The sequence below is a fragment of the Engraulis encrasicolus genome, chromosome 14 (genome assembly GCF_034702125.1).
Source record: "Engraulis encrasicolus isolate BLACKSEA-1 chromosome 14, IST_EnEncr_1.0, whole genome shotgun sequence".
In the NCBI taxonomy this organism is placed as follows: domain Eukaryota; kingdom Metazoa; phylum Chordata; class Actinopteri; order Clupeiformes; family Engraulidae; genus Engraulis; species Engraulis encrasicolus.
Window position 1 is genome coordinate 54,461,830 of NC_085870.1, and position 21,852 is coordinate 54,483,681.

Below are 21,852 nucleotides of genomic sequence, written 5' to 3' on the forward strand. Positions count from 1 at the left end.
TCCGGACCAGAGAGCAGAGAGCAGAGAGAGGCGAGCGGCGGGCACCAGAGGATCCAAACACATGCATACAGTAACAAGCTCTCTCTACTAGCATAAAGCCCTAGCTATGAAGAAGAGGCTGTACAAGATCACAAGAGCACACACTCCCTCCCTGTGTCCAATCACTGATGAGAAGGAGAAGAGAGGCTCTCATGTCTGAATCCACCAACGTCCCCCCGAAAAAAATAATAGCGTGACTTGGAGGAATGTAATTATGTGGAAACTGGAGATAGAGTTTTAAAAAAATGGCACACACTGTTTCAAATGCATTGCGAGAAAGAGCTGAATGTGAGCGCCTAAAACCCACGCTGTCATCCGAACTCATCAAATACAGTGACGGTGACTGAATTCTTGAACATGCTGGCCCCCATCTCACACACTTTAGACAACCTCTTTGTATATCATAACCATGGCTCAATGTCGCCTCCTTGTGGTCTACTGCCATACTTCATCAATACAGCGCTTCGAAAATATTTTTCTTTCAAAGTCCCAATTGGTGTGCTATGGAAAGATTGAAGAGTGTCAACCTTGTAAAAGTATGACTATGTATTTTTATACTACAAACCTTTTCAGGCATAAGTCCTAAGGTTTCAGGGCATGGTTCGTGGGTGCGCATATAGGATAAACATGTACAATTTCCAGCCTAACTTACCCAAATGTAGGTTTCAGATTTGAAGAGCTAAGACTTGTGGTACACATTCAAAACGAACTTCCAGTACTTTAAAATCGACGTTTTGCATTCGGGAAAGGAAAAGTTTTCATTCAGGTGATTCAATTTTAAAGAATACAACGCCACTAGCATGTAGGCTAGGCCTACATTAATTTAAATCACAACTGCACGTTTCGTTTGTCTCCATCTTGTGGTAGGCTAATTTGCATAGTGTATAATTGCTTATGGAAACTGAGGCACACCAGATTGACAACTGACTTTCTATCTACACAGACTTGATAACAAAAATCTTTTGACAGCAGCTCCAATTGGTTGATATGCATGCGTAATTCAAATCTGAATCTTTCATGAACCAGCAGTACACCATTACAACCTAATGACAACTCGGAAAACAACCAGTTTTAAATGATCAAAATAACATGACAAAATGTATAATTCACCTTTTGCCTGGAAGCATGCATAGACTGAACTTTTAATCATATCAGGTTCACTCATGAGTCAGTTTATCCAAACGTGATACGTCAGAGACTAAAAGCATTAAATCAAGATTTTGCGACCGAATTTCTTTCAAACAAACCAGGCAGTTCATTCTGCTAAGGGACTAGAAACTGAAAGCGTAGCTATTCCATTACCAGAATCCCCAAAAAGAGGCTTCGCGACGGGCTGCTGTTCGATCACGGCTTGGGAAAGAAAAATCAATCAAGCTTTAGAACATCACTATAAATCTACATTTATTGCCCTGGCACAAAACCCGTCGAGCGAGGGGATGTTCAAAATACACACATATTATTGTTGACCGCCGTTTCACTTTAATATGGCATCCCCTCTGTAGCTTACAGTAGTCATTTACGCGGGCAGCATTGGTGTGAAGGAATCCCACTCTGGATCATAAGCGGGTCATTTCATGCTTCGTATTCGTGTGCTGTTTCAGAGGACGGCTTGGCTACTTAGAAAAACATTTTCATCTTCCAGCCAAAACCTCGTCGTTTATAGAACAATGAGAAGCCAACATCCGAGTCATTTGTTCACGCTTGAGCATATGCCACAAACATTCGTTGAACGTGAGCTGCTTGTATTACCCAACTCAATCTGTGTTATGTTGAGAGCCAGTTTTTAATAGCTATCTCAGAGATGGCTATAGCTAGCTGCCTTGAGTGGCTGGTTGGACGTAATCTCATCACATTAGAGACTGCGATTTTGGGATTTAAAATAAGGCGAGCTGAAATGTCACCAAATCCACTCCACTTGCACACCAATGCCATTGAATTCAAACCTCAAAACCAAGTAGTGGAAAGCTAATAAAATGGTTAAAATAATCCCGTTATTTCTCGCTTACCTTCCGGCTTGTTTTCGGCAGCCATTTCCCCTCCGCGCGCCACATCCTCCTCCTCCTCCTCGCGACCGGGGGGTACCAAGCGCGTGCACGGCGAGGACAGCTCAAGGAGGGAGGGGAGAGGCAGAAGACGAGCCCAACAAACTAACAGCTGCTATTGGCCAAAAAAGTGGAAAGAACTGACAACGGTACACCGTGCCTCTCTGTGAATTCTAGAAATCCATCTGTTTGCGTCCGTGCCTGACTTGGCAGCAATTGGTAGGTTTGTATTTGGGGACACTTCGACATAATCTGCCATTGGTCGATCAAGGTATAGAGGCACCTTGATAAATGTATAGCACCACCCAGCACCATAGCCCAAAATATTATTCGATATGTAAAGGGCAGAGACACTCCTTGTTTCACAAGGCTACTGATGGGAATGCTTTGTATACTTTATTCACTGTGGATATGGTTATAACAACAACAACAACAACAACAACAAAAAACACCCACTCTCTGCTCATATTGTTTAAATGGTTTGACAAAATGCGTTGCTCTAGCGACGTGATTCATCTCATTTTTCAAACAGACTCTAAAATAAACTTAACAAAAAAGCAAATGCCAAATACTTCCCAAATTTTGAGGAAGTCAGACTATGGCGAGGCCACGGTAGGCTAAAGGAAAGTTAAATAAAACATCCAGTATGTGTTCAGATTAAACCAGTCTTCTATCCAAGTTGGCTAAGATGTCGATTGAGACATTGTTGAACATCTGTAGCCTATATGACATACTAGAGATTTGGGAGCCCCAGCCAAGAGGAAAAGTCACGGACCGGAGAGCTCGTTCATGAGTGGTGAGCGCTGTTCTCTACTCGGTGCTGAAAAGACGTGGTGCTGAAAAGACAGCTCCCTTGGAGTAGTGCAAGAACAGCGATCACTTAGCTCGTGCCCGTGTACAGTATAACAGATTTATTGTCGAACCTAGAGGAATTTATGTGCGCGAGCTTTGTGAATACTAAGCAGACATTTTCGTACCGAGAGCTATTTTTAAATACAATCGTCTATTTTCTTGCCCGAAAACAGACACGCTATCCCATAAACGCAGCACACACGTAGCCAGACAGTCTCTCTCTCTCTCTCTCTCTCTCTCTCTCTCTCTCTCTCTCTCTCTCTCTCTCTCTCTCTCTCTCTCTCTCTCTCTGTGTGTGTCACACACACACGCACACACACACACACACACACACACACACACACACACACACGCTCGCACGCACGCTCACCCGGGCGCGCGCACGCACGCAGGTATGCACGCTTGCCCTCAGACACGCATTTTCGAGCGCGGCCTCAGTAAATAGAACAAGTTGATGTCCGATTCCTTTACATAGTGAATACTGAGAACCAAACGTTTATTTTAATGCGAGCTATTAATCATGGCTATCTGCCTGTTAGGCCTATGTGGCTTATGTTTAACAGTGATGCCACAAATGGTCTGAATACTGAATCATATTCATGTTAAATACAATGACCTGGAGAGGAAAATTGGTGTCCGTATAGGGTATTGAAACCCCTTAAATCAACTAACCTACAGGCTGGCTGCACTAACTTGGTCTATAACGGTTATAATGAGAGTTACATAACTCTGTTTCGCTCTGCATATCTTGCGTGCAAATCTTACATGTGTATGTCCTGTTTGTAATTAATTACATTTTTGTAATTAAATTATTTTCTGATTGAATGTGAAATTTTAGATAGTCCCATCCATTTCTTTGTCGCACGCTAAACTTGGCTCCTAGAACAAGAGGAGTAGCTCATTGGCCAACCAACCACATATTATCATTATCATTATCATCATATACTGGTGTAGGCCTACTGTTGCAATCTTTATCACATCCGTGAGCAGTTATGATCTTTTACTCACAGTAAAAAAGATTAAAATCGCGATAAGTCAACATTCACATGGAGCCTTTTCTTCCTGTGCGGTAGATGGCGCTAATAGCTTAATAGAATTCCTCGTCATCCCCAATCTTGAAAAAACACTGCAGATGGAGTGGGCGGGGTCTGGCTGTAAGGAAACATGGCGGCGGCCTTGGAAAATGAATTGGATAACGATGATTATTATTCTTTACTCAATGTCAGGCGAGAGGTGAGAAAAGTTTTGCTTTCAGACAAATGTTTTTGACTTTACTAATACCACTGTCCCAGTTCCCCGGTTACAAACGGGCAAAATAAGAGTGTAGCCACTGAAACAATCAGATGACATTTGCGGTGCAACACCCACTTTGGCTGCCTGGCTAACGGTGCCTAGTTAAATAACATGAACCGTTAGCCAGCGGACAACCTATGCTAGCTAGTCAGAGAGCTGAAATCGTTCTTTTTTTGGTAGTGATTACTGCAACACGGTACATATTTATTTTAAAGAATTCAAAGTGATCAAGTGCCATTCTCCCTTATTAGCAGTTGGCAGTGATAACACCATTTGACACAATGCTAGGAACAACTTGGTATCAAGTCACGCAGAGCCGGTTGCAAACGTTTCTGTCAGATCCTAGTTCATTGTTTTTTTGTGACGAGTTATTTAATGTTTCACCTCTCAGCAAATGCTGAAGGGCAGTGCCGCGGTGACAGCTGCAGAATGTGTCTGACTCGCACGCCAATGTTTACTACTTAACATTCTGCCTTTCCTCCATCACCTCTGCTATTGGTTTACCATTTCCTATCTTGGCACTACATTTAACCATTCAGTGGTATACTCCCACTCAGCCTTTCAAAGTATCAGTTATCAGAGTAGAAAACAGCGTTTTCTGTTACTCACTCGGACAAAATGCAAACACCAGCTAAAAAAGGAGCAGTTGAGGTTTGTTTTCACGGGTACTGTATTGACTTCTACAGGCAACACAAGAGGAGTTGAAGGCGTCGTACCGAAGACTGTGTATGCTCTACCACCCCGACAAGCATAGAGACCCCGAACTCAAGCAGCAAGCAGAGCAACTCTTTAATTTGGTACACCAAGCATATGAGGGTAAATGCTGTTTATGAGCAGAAGGCCTATACTCCACCAACTGTAGTGAGTCCATTCTGCCCTACAAAGGCAAAGTGCAATAACTTACATTGAAACTGAGGAAAATGCCTTCAAGGCCTTAGGTTGGTTATTGTAGCTACTGCAAATTTGACATTGCAATATGTCTAAACTGGGGCACGTTCTGGACCATAGGGATTTGTCACAAGACAAAAGAGGTGTAATGAAGACCATTTTCAGTCTAAACTCAAGTTTGACCAAATATATAGTAACTGCACTTTGCATTTCTAGGGCAACATTGTTTTGTGCCTTTTACACCAGAAATGTTTTGAATGTTAAACACCTTTAAGTGTTCACAAGAGGACAGTGCCTGAATCATGCAATATCACTTATTTTAATAAATACTTTATATGTTCCATTTTTGTATGTTCTCATATAGTCCTCAGCGACCCTCAGTCCAGAGCCATATATGACATCTTTGGAAAGAGAGGTCTGGAAGTTGAAGGATGGGAGGTAAGCTTCTAAATTAATACTATTAATGTAAGGAATGTCACGTGGTTAGATTCCTACAGGTGGTGTTCTGAATCCTGTTCTGAATACCACTGTACTACCACTGTAGTGTGATGATAATAGCCGTTGATTGCTTTTGAAAGGAGCTCTCACTTCACAGGTAGCTGGCCTGGTAGGTGTGGTAGTCTGTGTATTAGCAGGGCATTTTTTTCGGTCCCAGGATGTGCATGTGAGTGTGTGTGTGTGTGTGTACTCTGCAGGTGGTGGAGAGGAAGAGGACGCCAGCGGAGATCCGGGAGGAGTATGAGAGACTGCAGAGGGAGAGAGACGAGCGGAGGCTTCAGCAGAGGACCAATCCAAAGGTGCAGCTCTCAGCTCACTTCACACATAACAATGTGTAATAACCAAAGAGACTCAAAAAGAGAGACGCGCCAATGACCCATTGTTTCTGGGTTCTTGTTTTGCAAGGGGGGGTGGGGGTGGTCCCCTTTATGCAGACCTAAGGACCGTTCCATTGTAATGGATGAGACGCATGGATTTTATACAAGAAATCGGTCATTGTAACTTTCTGGGGTTGTTGAGGGTCTAAGCGTACGTTCTGTGATCAAGCAAACCCTAATGTTGTGATTGTAGGCCTACTTTTTGAATTTTGTGGAAAAACAAACTTTTTATTTCAAGTCAAGCGGACGCCACACGCCCTTAAGCAAACAGGTTCACGTTTGGCTTAGCGCAGTGGTTCTCAACCTTTTTTGAACTAAAGCCTGGCTCAAACTACACGACTATCGCGCCGATTCTCGGCTGAAAACCCCCCTTACGACAATCGCTGGAACGTTACCCCCCAGGACCATCGCAAGCGATTGTCGGGGAAGATTTCCTCGTCGTGAGCGACGTTCTAAGATAGAACTTTGGCAGCTCAAAGAGTCACCGATCGCAAATCGTAGAAATCAAACAGTGTTTGATATTTGCGACTGGAAATAGAACGTCGGGCATTGTATCGGTGGCTGCGAGCAGCGACAAGATTGACAGTTGCGATTCTCTTCTAGTGTGCGGTGCACCCCGACGCCAAAATCGGACACACAATCGCTAGTCGTGTAGTTTGAGCCTGGCTTAACGCCCCCTTCACCTCATCATAAGCTTCCCAACACCCCTGTTACCTAATCATAGCCTGCCAACGCCCCACTTAGTATTGAAAAATGATTAGACTAATGCCCCCTAATGAGAATTAAGCCCTGCCCCCACTCAGCTGTATCCTTCTCAACGCCCCCCTAGGGTTTCTCAACACCCCCAGGGGGGCTGTAGCGCCCCCGTTGAGAAACACTACCTTAGAGAATCTTTGTTCTTACCCAATGAGATTCTAGGTGCAAGTCAAACTAGTTCCTCCTGCTCCTTCTTGTTGCTTGTGGTCTCGTGACGCAAGGGGGGAAGTTGCTCTGCCTAGGTGGACACGATGAAATAGCAGCGGGGCAACAACACCCAAGGCATAGAGGCCAAGCAATAGTGAAGAACGGGTTCCAACCAAGTATGTACCGAAAGGGGAGTAGAATTGCCCTATTAAAACAGGGCTCTCACTGGTCATGGAATTCCTGGAATATCATGGAATTTCAACAGAGGCATTTCCAGTCATGGAAAATAATGGAATTTCTCAATTTTCCATGTTCCAAGCCAGGGAGATAGCATATTGTGCAATAACAAAGCAACATATTGTAGCGCAGAGCGGTAGCCACTTCAAAGGGATGACGGAGGCAGAAGATACAGTTTTCTGTTGTCTTTTATCTGCCCTAACAGCCTAACTTGGGCAAAAGGTGTCCCCCAATAAAACAACAAACACTGCAAGTCACTTAACTAAATAAACTTGCTCCCCTCTCGTCCAGCACGGCTTCACTCAATTTAGATTTCCTCAGCTCTAACCAAAAGTTACTAAACGTTATCGATCTCTTATCAATAACCCCGCCCCTTATCAATATCCGTCATATCTAATCCCTTAATTATTCCCGCCCGGACACCTCGCCCCAATCAAACCCACCCCAAAACTGATTGACACACACAAAATTCTAGAAGACACGCGAGGGAAAGGGGAACAACATTCACGCGCACAGATACACACACATTCGGTCACATTCACCATTCAGACATGCAGATAGACAGAGAGGGAATACTGTGGGGAAACACACCCACACAGTCTACTCCAGGGGCCTCGGTGCTACAATATCTATCTTGGTTTTTGTTTTAAATTGTTTTTTCTTTGTCTAAATCACTTAATGGTCATGGAAATTCTGTTTGATGATCAGGGAAAGTCATGGAAAAGTCTTGAAAAAAGTCTTGTGTTAGTCTTGCTTTGAGTGGGAAGCCTGATAAAAGTGTGTGCGTGCATGTGTGTGTTTTCCAGGGAACCATAAGTGTAGGCGTGGATGCCACAGACCTCTTCGATCGCTATGAGGAGGAGTATGAAGACATGCCTGGGGGAGGATTCCCTCACGTTGAAATCAACCGCATGCACATATCACAGTCCATTGAGGTGATTAAGAAAGCTCATTCATTCATCATCTTGCAAGGGACACGCCTGGCATTTGTGATTGTCTATTGTTTTGGGTATTGTGCATTGTGTTTGTCTATTGTTTGGTTATATAACTATGAGATGTACTGTAAATGGGACAGAATGATTTTCCTGAAAGGACAATAAATACTCTATCTATCTATCTATCTATCTATCTATCTATCTATCTATCTATCTATCTATCTATCTATCTATCTATCTATCTATCTATCTATCTATCTATCTATCTATCTATCTATCTATCTATCTATCGTTATGACTGGATCTGTAACTGCATATACTTGTGTCACATTCAGGCCCCATTAACAGCTAAGGACACAGCAGTCTTGGCAGGGTCTCTCTCGACACACAATGGAAATGGGGGTGGCAACATCAACCTCTCCTTACGACGTGTCACATCAACCAATGGATGGGGAGAGGTGGGTTAAACCACGTTGATATGGAAGACTTAAAATGGTGGAAAAACACACTTAAGCTGAATCTCATTTATTGTACCACTATGCCCACAAGCAGACGCCTTTCGGCCCTTACGTATCACACTAATTTAAGTATGCAATCTTTTTTTTCCACACCCAAAAGTGTTTTGTTTTACTATGGAAGTTGAGCACACCCATCACTACACAATGTTGAAATGGCACAGCATGGGCGTAGTAAATAGAGATGTAACAACACCGTTGTCTACTAATGTGTGTCCACACAGCTTGAGTTTGGTGCTGGCGACACTCGGGGACCCACATTTGGAATGAAGGTCTTCCGCAACATAACCCCACGCTGGTACATGTATTTGCTTTATATATGCACTTTTGTACTGTTAATTCAGTTGGACTTCGGACATGTGTATGACTACTGAATTACTCATGAAAGTTGTTCAGAGTTTGGTCATATATTCTCACCTGTGTCTGTCCTCCTTATTGATCAGAGCAGGTGTTTGGGAATGTGGGAATGTGTGTGTATGTGTGTACTTTGAAAGCGCTTTGAGTCAGCGCCATAGTTGTGATACTGCGCTATACGTATAAATACATATTGTATTGCATCGCATTAATTAATCAAGTTTTCTCTTTCTTTCTACCACTTTATAATCTCTCTATCTCCCTGTCTCTCTCTCTCTCTCTCTCTCTCTCTCTCTCTCTCTCTCTCTCTCTCTCTCTCTCTCTCTCTCTCTCTCTCTCTATCTCTCGTTCTCTCAGTTTTGTGACAGCCCAGTGTGGTCTCCAGTTCTCGTCTCGAGGGGCAAGGCCCAGTGCCAGTACGATGTGGGCGCGTCACCTGGACCAGAATACCATGGGCTACCTACAGTGGCGCTGGGGCAGCCAGTCCGCCATGACCACCAGCATCGTCAGGGACACCAAGACTAGCCACTTCACCCTGGCACTACAGGTAGGGGCAGCCAGCCAGGCTTACCTGCTGTCTAACGTGTGGAATAGAACTAGAAGTAAACTTCAGGTTTGCTGGCTTCTCTATAGTAATTTGGTCATTCTATGGCCTTCAGTGATTTGATGGAAGCCGTTTGGATGGCATCCCTATTAGGATTTGTTTTGCTAGTAGAATTTGGGTTAAAAAAAAAAACGGTAAGCCGTTCAATGCTGTTGTAATGTGATGAATATTTGACTGTTCATTATGTGTAAAGCATTTACTGTACAGTATGTGAGTGCTCCATTGACCCAGTGTTTCTCTTTGATAGCTTGGTGTGCCACATTCCTACCTGATGATGAGCTACCAGTACAAGTTTCAGGATGATGACCAAACTAAGATCAAAGGATCCCTTAAGTATGCTCTCTTTCATCAGTCATTTTATTTTAGTTAAAACAGAAGTTGACGTTAACTTGTAGTGGAAAAATCACAGCACTTGGTAGAAGCCTGGCACAGTTCATCACAATTACTACTTTATTACTGTGTACAATGCTACATTATGTAACCATTAGCATAGTAATTATCTGTAGTGTATTTTGGCTCTGGTGTTTGCATAGTACTTACCCATTGACTTGTCTTGCAGGACGGGGTTCTTTGGCACTGTGGTGGAGTATGGAGCAGAGCGTAAGATTAGTCAACACAGTGTGCTGGCTGGTACCGTCAGCATCGGAGTTCCCCAAGGCGTGTCCCTCAAAATCAGGTATCTGTCACTACACACACTTAGTGGGTATACCTGTATGTACATGCACTAAGCGAAATTCAAATTATTGGCTTAGCCCGACTAAAGTCAGAGATTTATAAGTCATGTATACACCTTTGACGAACTGAAATCAAGACGAACTTGAGTTTGAGAAATCGGACTGCGCTTTTCAGATAATGTGATTCTATTGGCTTGCCACTCCCTCTTTTGCACCCCCTCTTCCTTCTGGAAGTTGCCAAATTACCAAAGAAAAGACTTTTTAATCATAGAAAGGGTAGAATCATAGAAAGGGAGAGCTTGTGTAGATTGAGGGAGAGAAGGGCGGTGTGCTGCTTTCTTATCAGCTTTAAAGGAAGGCAGAGGCACATCTGCTCAAATTGCAGCTTGCAATTATAAACTACAAATGTCATTTGCCATGTAGTTTGACCACATTTTCATGGCAACATACTCATTCAATAATTCAAATTCTTACAGCGCGTGTATACTTGGATTTCTCAAAAACTGAGCTTAGCTTGATAACTGTCAGTACCGCTGTGCATATATGTTCACTGACTACCTGTATCACGTCAGTTTGTGTTGGTTATCCTAAGCAGAGTTTAATCCAAAGTGATTAAAGAATCTTCCACATCCACATTAATCATCATGGTAAATGATGCAACATCCTCTCATTTCTAATACATTGTACATGACATTTCCCCCATTTAGATCTGACATGTAAGAAATGTAATATAAAAAGTAGTATTCTATAGCATTCTTTTTATGTGTTTGTGCAGTGAATATACGTAGATTACACTGTTACCCTTGTGTATTGTGTTGACGGCTATGGCTCTGTTGTCACTAGTCAAGTCATAAATGGAGGTTCCGTGACCAACCTCTGGCAACAATGTTTTGATGATTGATTTGACCTCTATGGACCCTTTAGAAAAGATTTAGCCCCCATGTCCCTCGCAAAAATCCCGGGCTTTTTTGCTAGAGAGCCAAATTCAAAATGGCGTCCGGCGGCATCTCTAAAAAATAACTTTTGATCTGAATGACCTAGAATCATGTATGAAGGCACTTTTTCATATTAGTCAACCATGAGGATTCCAAATCTGACATCATTTTGGTTATAAAACTTCGTTTTGACAGCGAAATTCAAGATGGCCGCCATCTAGAACTGTTATTTTCGTCTTTTTTAGGCCATCACCGCCCAAAAATGGTCATATTTGGACTGGGAACCTCCCAATTTGTGATTTGTGTTCTCATGTAAAGATATTGAGAGAATATCTGATCTACAAGCCCAGAATTCCTCACATTGGGAGGCGTAGTGGGCTTGTAGATGGGCTATTTTAACAATGTGTCTTTTTTGTAGGCTATTATTTGACAATTTGGCAGATATTTTAGCATTGTTTGATGATTACTTTGGATGCAGTGATGGTCTTTTACTCTGAGAGTCCTTACATTATGACCCCACCCCCCAAAACAGGGGGTCTTGACCCACAGGTTGAGAACCACTTATCTAGTTTTTAAAAAAGACCTTCACGTTTCACATTTTCCAAGCATTCTTGCACAGAGAAGCCTGTTGAGGAACTCGAGGCAAGAGCTGCTGAAATGGAAGAAGTGCGCTCACAGCAATGATCAACTTGGTTGAAGACAGTCAGTTTGTGAAGCTCCCCGAGCTGCAAGAACACTGTGTTGTTGAGGAATGTGTGGTCTTATTCAACCCCAATGGCACATACAGGAAGACGCAGAAGAGCAAGCTCATCTCGAAGATCTCCCTCCACCCTGTTTTGATTTAAGAATCCTATCTTGCTCTAATTCAGTGGTTCTCAAACTTTTCCCATCATTTGCCCCTCAGAGGGTGTGGATGCCTCCGTGCCCCCTCCCCGTTTTTGTGGGGTAAAAATCACTTCTGGCTGGCGCTATCATAGTTATGTCTGACCTGAGGTAAATTAGGAAATAAATGGTTTCTAAGCAAAAGCAGTACTTGCGCAAACTGATTTTGCGATTGCTGCGCAGAATTAAAGAAAAGGTGAGATAAAACAAAGAGGGACTGCAGTCGAATGCAGTGCAGATGTATGTTCATTTCCTATTCTATTCAAATCAATGACAATGAATAATATAATGTTGGTGAGGGGGGGTTTAAACATATTGGCTTATTGGCCATATAGGAAATCTTTTTTTGGGGGGGGGGGGCAGATGTCACACGGCCCCCCTGTGATGCCTGTGATGCCTCTGCCAAGTCTTTCAAAATGTTATTGTGTAGTGTCAAAAACAAGAAAAAGACTACACCATTGAGCGTCTGAAGCTCTTCACTGTTTATGATGGTCAATGACAGTCAGGTTGTAGTGGCCCTGTTGTTATTGATGCAGCTGATACCGATGTCTATGGCAGCTTCCTGGCATGCTAAGCATTAAGAGAAACGAAGAGACTGTCCTCTTCCATGACCTGCTGACAAGAGATGGCAGACTGCATTGTGCAGCTACACTATTTTACAGGCTGTGATGCCAACTTACCTGTAGGGTTCTATGAAAAAGAAAAATCATCAGTACATGAAAAGGTGATAAAGAGCTCTGTGGCAAGGCAGCAACTCTCGGTTGCTCTCTGTTCACCTTGAAGAGGGAGTACAACAGCTGTTTGTGTTCACGAGACAGATGATCTATGCAGACAAGAAAAGTAGCACCATGGCTGAAGCCTGTGCTTCCAAGTCGAAGACCATGAAGAGAAAGTCTTTTATCTGTCTCCCTCCATATGCAGACAGCTTATGCCAACACTGCCTCTGTCCCAACTACTTGCCGCATCTAGTGCGCCACCCCACACTAAAGAACCACCCATCGCCACTCAAACATGGTTGGGAGTATAGCGTATAGCTTCCCCGGGTCCTGTATTCCCCGGTCTTTGTATGGGACTGAGGAACTACCGACCCTTTTTCTCAAAAGTGTCCCATGTTCCCCGCATTGTATGGCCCAGGATGCTTCACATGCATATCTCTTGCACGAACGGTTGCCATGCGTATTTCATGTCAAGTTTGCGAACAGTGGCAGCCTAACCCTAACCCTAACTAACAACTAACAACCCTCGCTAGTCATGCGGCAGCAGTCTACTTGGAAGCAGCAGGAATAGAACCCCTTTTTGAAAAAAGGGTTCTAAGTTCCCCGGTGGCAGGGGGGACATAGGACTCGGGGAACATAGCTCCCGGGCAACATAGGGGTGACCCTGGGAGCTCATACACTGATGATTTTCCTTTTTCATAGAACCTTGAGTTGGCATCATTGTGCAGCTACACTGTTTTACAGGCTATCTGTCATCTCTTCTGTCAAAAGGTCACAGGTCTCTTTGTCTCTCTTAATGCATAGCATGCCAGGAAGCTGCCATAGACATCCGTATCAGCTGCATCAATAACAACAGGGCCACTACAACCTGACTGTCATTGACCATCATTAACAGTGAAGAGCTTCAGACTGCTTAATGGTGTAGTCTTTTTCTTGTTTTTGACACTACACAATAACATTTTGAAAGACTTGGCAGATGGGAACTTGTCAATTTCATGTGTATGTGCATTACCATGTATGCGCAGGTCTCGTTCGTCTTCTTTTGTTAAGTATGATGTATCGTAGGGATCATTGGCACCGATGATACTGGGAGCATAAGAAGGCAAGGATGATGGATGACAGTTTTTGGGCATAGCCCAAACTACTTGTATAGGGTGCCATCCTGTGTCTGCTAATCTTCTGCTGATGGGGTTCCCATCCACCAGATCATGCCTATGTCAATTAGAGCAAAATAGGATTCTTAAATCAAAACAGGGTGGAGGGAGATCTTCGAGATGAGCTTGCTCTTCTGCGTCTTCCTGTATGTGCCATTGGGGTTGAATAAGACCACACATTCCTCAACAACACAGTGTTCTTGCAGCTCGGGGAGCTTCACAAACTGACTGTCTTCAACCAAGTTGATCACTGCTGTGAGCACACTTCTTCCATTTCAGCAGCTCTTGCCTCGAGTTCCTCAACGGGCTTCTCTGTGCAAGAATGCTTGGAAAATGTGAAACGTGAAGGGTTTTTCCTTCTAGATAAGTGGTTCTCAACCTGTGGGTCAAGACAACCTGTTTTGGGGGGGTGGGGTCATGATGTAAGGACTCTCAAAGTGAAAGACCATCACTGCATCCAAAGTAATCATCAAACAATGCTAAAATATTGGCCAAATTGTCAAATAATAGCCTACTAAAAAAAGACACATTGTTAAAATAGCCCATCTACAGTGTACAAGCCCACTACGCCTCCCAATGTGAGGAATTCTGGGCTTGTAGATCAGATATTCTCTCAATATCTTTACATGAGAAATACAGTCACACAAATTGGGAGGTTCCCAGTCCAAATATGATAATTTTGGGCGGTGACGGCCTAAAAAGGTCGAAAATAACGGTTCTAGATGGCGGCCATCTTGAATTTCGCTGTCAAAACGAAGTTTTATAACCAAAATGATGTCAGATTTGGAATCCTCATGGTTGACTCATATGAAAAAGTGCCTTCATACATGATTCTAGGGCGGTCATCCAGATCAAAAATTATTTTTTAGAGATGCCGCCAGATGCCATTTTGAATTTGGCTTTTTAGCAAAAAAGCCCGGGATTTTTGCGAGGGACATGGGGGCTAAATCTTTTCTAAAGGGTCCATAGAGGTCAAATCAATCATCAAAACATTGTTGCCAGAGGTTGGTCACGGAACCTCCATTTATGACTTGACTACACTGTTGCTGAATTGTTCTCCAGGCTGAACAGGGCCAGTCAGACCTACCTCTTCCCCATCCACCTAACGGACCAGCTGTTGCCCAGCGCAGTCTTCTACGCCACCGTGGGACCGCTGGTCATCTACCTGGCTGTCCAAAAGCTGGTCATCACCCCATACGTGCGAGCCCAGAAGGAACAGTACGTACAACCTTGAGCCTTTTTCTTTTCTTGTCTTTATCCTTTATTTCTCCAGGGTAGTCACTCTGAGACTATTGTCTCCTTTTCAAGTGAATCCTGTCCAAAAAAAGCGGCAAAGACCCTAAAACACAGGCCTGGGGCCTTATGTACCAAGTCTTTTTTTTTTTTTTTTGGTCTTTTTCGACTTTATTTGATAGGACAGTGTTAGAGGTGGACAGGTAGTGAATTGGGAGAGAGAGAGAGACAGGAAGGGGTCGGCAAAGGACCCTGGCCGGGAATCGAACCCGGGTCAGCCACATGGCAGGCGAGCGCCCCACCGATTGGCCATGCCAGGGCCACAAGCGGGCAAGCTCTGCGTACAAACTCTCCACCTGAGCCCTCATGCATTGTATGCTGGGGGATTTTACCAATGTGACTGAATAATAATTGTAATAATAATGGAGAAAGAGAAGCTTTTGCAATAACTTCTGTGCGTGCCTTTAAAACCTTGCAACTCAGGAGCCTTTGAGGTATTGACTTACTGATGTCGTAGTATTGTGGTGAAAAGGGAGGTTACTGTGGATGGTGGGTGTGCAGATATACTATAGCTATGCTTCTAGAAATGAGAGAGCGCCGACTACAAATAGTTTGCTGGTTATCCTGCTGAGCAGAAGAGCTGGCGGCTCGATAGTGCTGAGCCAGGCCTCTCCCTCCTCTCACTTGATGTCGGTAGGGCATGTGTGGATCAATACACTAAAATGATTCCGTTGTGGGAGCACGGTGATCTCAGCATTCTGTGTGGTGTGGTATGGTGTGTGCGCGTGCGCGTGCGCGTGTGCGTGTGCGTGTGCGTGTGTGTGTGTGTGCGTGTGCGTGTGTGTGTGTGTGTGTGTTTGTGTGTCCTTCCCATAGTGAGCTGCAGAAGCACAGGGAAAACTCTGCGTCAGACATTGCCAAGAAGAAGCAAGAGGCCGAGTCTGCTGTGAGTGCCCGTCTCCCTGAGTCACATGCCTCTCTTCGCACACTCTGTCTGTCTCTCCAGGGAGCTTTGACACCCACTAACCTGTTTCCCCTCTCTCTCTCTCTCTCTCTCTCTCTCTCTCTCTCCACCCCACCACATCCTGTAGATTCAGCTGATGCACGAGTCCGTGAAAAGAATCATTGAGGCCGAGGAGTCTAAGATGGGTGAGTTTGTAGGCTGACTCATGCTCTTGAGGGGACATCACACACGTGCATCTGGAAGTGCTGTCAGCAGCTCGTGCTCATAAAGAGAGAGCAATGTGTGATCCATCAAAAGTCAAACATTTTTCAACTTTTTGATGGAGGCGTGGCATTCAACTCAACAAATCGGAGCCACAACTAAATTTTATATGGCAGCTAATGATGTCACTCACTGTAAAGTGATTTGGAAAACACCACAAGACAGTTCGGTCCTATAAAGGCGAAGTGCAGTAACTACATAATTATCAAGATTGAGTTTAGACTGAAGATGGTCTTCACTACACGTCCTTTATCTTGTGACAAGTCGTTATGGTCCATATGTGTACCGATTTAGAGATATTGCTATGTCAAATTGTCAGAAACTACAATGAAGGAATTTTTCCCAGTTTCAATGTTGGCATAGCTACTGCACTATGCCTTTGTAGGCAGGGCCGGATCAAAAAGGCCTGGGGCCCCTAGGCTACAGGTTGCTGTGGGCCCCCCTGGAAAGCAAATTCTGCGATACATTTCCATAGACAGTGTCATAATTACACTTTGTACATGTTCGGAATAAAGGATAACATGTCTACCAACTCTACTTAAGACATTCACTACCAAGTCAGGAAAAAAATACGTAGCCCCAAATGCGTTGGCTCCCAAACCGTAAAATTACGTTTTTACGGTTTTTTTATTGGATTCTGAATCTACACATTCTAATGCACATTCTGTGTGATTTTCGTAATATTGTGATGAACAGAACTGACATAGATCATGAAAACACCTACAAAGTCAAAACTCCTACAAAGTCAGGATCAGGATATTTCAACATCTGTGCATTTTATTACACTTACATTTATTATTTGAGTTTTATTATAGCGAATCAAGCCACTTCCTGATCATGTCACGTCACGTCTCCATTTACTTCCTAGAGCATCAAAACAAAACATGCCCTGTCAGCACAGCCCTTGCTAGCTAGCTAGCCTGTTCCTAAACATATGATAGAAGGATAAGGAGTTTTGCTGCCATCAAGATAGGTGTAAAATGAAAGGTTGTAATGAAAAACAGCATGCAACACAGCAGGAAGTAACCTAATTTTGGGTGAGTACTTTGGCACGTCTACTTTCATCTACAGAACGAAAACTACCAGTCAAGTGACATTAGCTAACTTAGCTAGCGTTTCAGATGATGTGGCCTGACCAGGTGATTTTTCCATCGAAATAGTTTACTTGGAAGCTACTGGAGTTGTTCTTCGGGCGTGAAAATGCATTTAGACCCGCAATTTAAACTCGGAGAGTCAGAGCGCACCCGTGACAAAAAAGGCTTTATCTCAGTTCGAATGTTCAAAATCACTATTTTTACCTAAACCAGTGCTCCCTTAAAGTGAAATAACTTCGGAATGGAACAAGCTGGAAACAAACCGTAAAAATATACAGACAGCTGAGTCTTTGGGCTTTCGAACAAGCCCTGACATGTGTCTGTGGATTGAAGACAAATTATTCAGTGGCTGTTCAAATAATGATGAAAAATGATGAAATTGGCTGGGAGTCTACAGCTAAATTCCAAAAAACGACTGGTATTGAATGTTTTAACATGACAGATGAATTTTTAGATATTGCATCTTGTCATAATTCTGCAATTTTTGACCTTTTGACCAATCAGGGGCCCCCTGGCAGGTGTGGGCCCCTAGGCTGCAGCCATATCTAGCCTGTGCGATAATCCGGCCCTGTTTGTAGGGCAGAGTTGACGAGAGGCTTTTAAGAGACACGTCAAGGTTGCCTCCATTTCACAGTTCTGTTGCGTTCCATTCAGGTCTCATCATCCTCAATGCTTGGTATGGGAAGTTTGTGACGGACAACAGCCGTAAGAACGAAAGGGCAAAGGTCATCGATGTGACGGTGCCTCTTCAGTGTCTGGTCAAAGACTCCAAGCTCATCCTCACAGAAGCCTCTAAGGTAGGAACATGTTGCGCTAGCAATGAGCCATCAAACATTTTGACTTGTCCACTTTCAATGTCTTCCTATAATCTGTTGTAATTGCATGTGTTTATTTGTAAATACTTGTCAGAGCCAATAAATAATGTACTTGATGGAGAAATGAGACGGTAACATGGTATCACTACTCCTGTACTTCTGTACATTAATGATAATAAGATTACATTTTAGTTGTAGTACCTTGCCCAAGGACACTTAACAGTACAGAATGTTAGCATAGTAGTATGTTAAAAGAGCAGTAAGATGAGTCGTGAAATAGTGGAAATAAGTAGTGAACCAGTAGGAAAAATCAGTGGTCAGATCAGAAATGAAAACCTACACCTACAGGCTAAATTCAATTGCAGTACAAACTTCTCTCTTTTTTCAGTCTATGTTGCTAATGAATATCACATCTGCCTTGTGTGACTCCCCTAGGCGGGCCTTCCTGGGTTCTATGATCCTTGTGTTGGGGAGGAGAAGAGTCTGAAGCTGCTGTATCAGTTCCGGGGTGCAATGCACCAGGTTTTGTCTGGAGACACAGAACCCCTCAGGATACCCAAACAATGTAAGGACAAACATTCAAGGACTCGCTCACAAAACCAACTTGGGTAGTTGCCAATGGGAAATTGCATTGCAAACATCAAAATAGCTAATGTAGTTAGCAAATGTGGTTTCAAGAAATGTACCACTGTATGGATGTATATATTGCCCTCGTTTATGTTTATGTGTCAGTTTTTTCAGATTGAGTAATCAAATCGTTGAAGATTTCTTTCCCAAACTCTATGAAAACATGTTTCAAACATGCTGAGAACTTCAGAAATTGCAGAAGACATCCTAGATTATGATACTTAGCATACTTTCCTGCAACTTGCTAATACAGTAGTGTATTCACTTGACCAGGTCTAAGTCTCCAACCAGGTAAATTAGCTAATCAATGACATACCCTGTGGACTGTAGTAAGAAGAATGATTTGACAGGCAGAAGCATGACAGGACTTTAATATGCGCCTACCACCTATGAAATATATATTTTAAATGATTGCCAACACTGTGAAACCACCTAATGAAAAATATAGTTTTTTAATTATTGCCAACACTGAAGTTCGCTGATTAGATCAGACTGTGTGACCCTCTCCATTTTCTGTTTCTTAACTCCTGTTTCTCGCTCCCTTTTTCCTTACAGCACACAGGATAGAGGCAGAGGAGACATAGGGGATCTCCACCAGCAGTGGCTGGGCAGACCAATCCCACCCACCCCTCACCCACCCAGAAGAGGTGGTCCAGTTCTGGTTGGGCCCCAAGCATCAGAGGAAGGAACACAAAAGGTTCTGGCCTCTGGTCTCTCATCTCCTCATATTGTTCGTTCTTCAGCAGTGTGCAGCCTCATCCAATCCTCCATCACTTCAACACTGTCACTCACAACCCACCCGAGACCCAGACAAACACCCACAGAGGTCAGGAAGCCATGTCCAACAGGGATTATTGGTCTTTGTATTTATTTAATCACATAAATATGAAGCAGTCGTTTTTGCACTTTCTTTGCCCCTATCCAGTGAAATACTGTAATACGGCGTAATTGAAACCTTCTCACAAAGAGTCTCTTATTTCCTACATGTCTGATCTCAGAAGTACCGGTATGTCATGTTGTTAAGCCTCACATGAAAATTGAAAGCGGTGCGGAAGAGAACATACAATGTGTCCGAGATGCACTCACATATTGGGCAGAATTGTAGTCTACTGGCAGTGGAAGGGAGACTGCGAGATATGGTGAGAGGCTGTCAGGTATGGTGAAACGCACACCAGCCTGCGCTGACCCGAAATGTGACAGTCATGTTGAAGTGGACAGTGCCTCCCATTTATAGTTCTGTAATTGTGTGGGTAACACTTAAGTGATCAATAGTATTGATCTCGCTGACTTGCATGTGGATGTACCACATTTTAATTTAAAGTACTGGGTCTGGTGCTAAATGGTTGCTGGTCAAGGGACATTTATCTACAGTATACCTGGTTATCTAGTTGGACATACTTGCTGTGTAATATAAGCTCATGTCAAAAAATGAAGTCATTCTTTTTGTCACTTTCTGCCAAATAGATGTAGAAACCATCGCCAGGCAGATCTCCTTTGGTCATACTATTTGGATGGCACCCAAACTGTTGCCTTCTCCATTTATAAGTGTTGTGTGCTTGTGTTTGAATCGGTAAGGATATGGTACATGAGGCTAACTTTACACGTTTTACCCTGTCAACATTGTTTGAATCTAATGTGAAAGACATGGTGATTTGTGAGAAGCAGTATGCCGTTCTGAGCCGTGGTCTCTTGCTCTTTTACCGACCAAATGAATGGATACATTTACAGGGAAAAAAGAGCACCATTGATGTAGGGAAAGCTGTGCAGACATGTCTGGTAATAGTATTTACATTGTTTTTCTTTATCTCTACCTTGAAATGTTATCTGTCATATTGCTGATGCCTTCCTATGCTATATATATAATACACACACACACACACACACACACACACACACACACACACACACACACACACACACACACACACACACACACACACACACACACTAGGGCAGTCAGAGGGACACTAATAGTTAAGACTCAAAGAACACTGAACCTGATGCCTGGGCGTGTGGTTCTCCAACTGAAAAAGTAGAATAACCACTATGTAAACCAACAAAACTGTATTTTCTTGTGTATGTTGTCTTTGTTTTGTTGTGTGTGTGCCATAATTTTGTTTCCCCTCAGTTTGCAAGGTCTCTCTGGTATAACCCTGTTATGTACGTGTTCATGAATAACATTCATTTTGTTTTGATTTTTTCGCTGTGAAAGAAAGTCACATGGACCTGGTACATTTTAGAGGGAACATAAAGAAATACATACTTCCTAGTAAGTTTGCCTTTTTCAGTTGGGATGAGTGGAATTAAGCAAAGGTGAACCATTTCAGGATAATTCAGACCATTTCTGGTATGAAGTTTGTCTATGTGTGTGAATGTGAATGATGTCCTGGGTTGGTTCTGTCTGGATGTCCCTGCTGAAATGCAATAACACTCAGTCATACGGCTCTCACTGCTAGTTCAGTCACCCAGATGAGGTGACGGTTCCCCTTGATACCCTGCCCAGTCCTTACTTGTCCTGGATGTTGTATGTCAAAAGTCCTATTGAAACATGATGGCAAGTGACCTGATACAGTTGCAGCCTTATTATGTAAAGCAGGAAATGGGGGGAGGAGTGATCCCGTTCTCTGCCAAACAGACTTATCCATTAACGCATGCATCCCTGCTGTGTTCTGTGTAGCATTACCAGTCCTGTTTTATCTATCAGCCCCTTGTCCTAAAATAAAGATATGCTAAATGCATCAGTGGAGGGGGGACATCACCCCACTCCTCCTGAGGATGCAACCTGGACTCCACTCCTGACATTACTGTTTCATGGTAGCTTTTGGTCATTTGAAAACCATTAAAACATCTCCAACGGATTTCTTGTCTGGGCTTCATTTGGTCTTTGGTCTCCATTTGGAAATAATGGATTGCAAGAATAGTGAATAATGTTCATTACATGTACAGTGCCATACAAACGT

The 21,852-nt window shown here is 43.3% G+C and overlaps 2 protein-coding genes across 2 annotated transcripts in view; one reads left to right on the forward strand and one right to left on the reverse strand.

Moving 5' to 3' along the window:
• Positions 1 to 2,102, reverse strand: part of LOC134463424 (calmodulin-binding transcription activator 1-like) — a 340,785-nt gene extending 338,683 nt beyond the window's left edge. The window contains exon 1 of the mRNA XM_063216622.1: positions 2,046 to 2,102. Coding sequence (XP_063072692.1) covers positions 2,046 to 2,070 — 25 coding nt within the window. The 5' untranslated portion in view covers positions 2,071 to 2,102. The remainder of the gene's footprint in view (positions 1 to 2,045) is intronic.
• A 1,970-nt stretch (positions 2,103 to 4,072) lies between these two features.
• Positions 4,073 to 21,750, forward strand: dnajc11b (DnaJ (Hsp40) homolog, subfamily C, member 11b). Its single transcript, XM_063216623.1, has 16 exons — positions 4,073 to 4,166; positions 4,913 to 5,042; positions 5,479 to 5,552; positions 5,810 to 5,911; positions 7,936 to 8,064; positions 8,400 to 8,522; positions 8,804 to 8,877; positions 9,291 to 9,480; positions 9,785 to 9,870; positions 10,097 to 10,213; positions 14,961 to 15,116; positions 16,008 to 16,077; positions 16,223 to 16,280; positions 18,105 to 18,247; positions 18,701 to 18,830; positions 19,448 to 21,750. The coding sequence occupies exons 1-16, from the start codon at positions 4,098 to 4,100 to the stop codon at positions 19,474 to 19,476; spliced, it is 1,680 nt and encodes a 559-aa protein (XP_063072693.1). The 5' UTR covers positions 4,073 to 4,097; the 3' UTR covers positions 19,477 to 21,750.
• The last annotated feature ends 102 nt before the right edge of the window (positions 21,751 to 21,852 follow it).

Excerpts from the sequence above, each read along its gene's own strand:
- dnajc11b (XM_063216623.1), top strand. The coding sequence starts at position 4,098 with ATGGCGGCGGCCTTGGAAAATGAATTGGATAACGATGATTATTATTCT. Across the intron at positions 5,912-7,935 it reads AGCAGAGGACCAATCCAAAG|GGAACCATAAGTGTAGGCGT; the intron begins GTGCAGCTCTCA and ends TGTGTTTTCCAG. Across the intron at positions 18,248-18,700 it reads TCCTCACAGAAGCCTCTAAG|GCGGGCCTTCCTGGGTTCTA; the intron begins GTAGGAACATGT and ends TGACTCCCCTAG.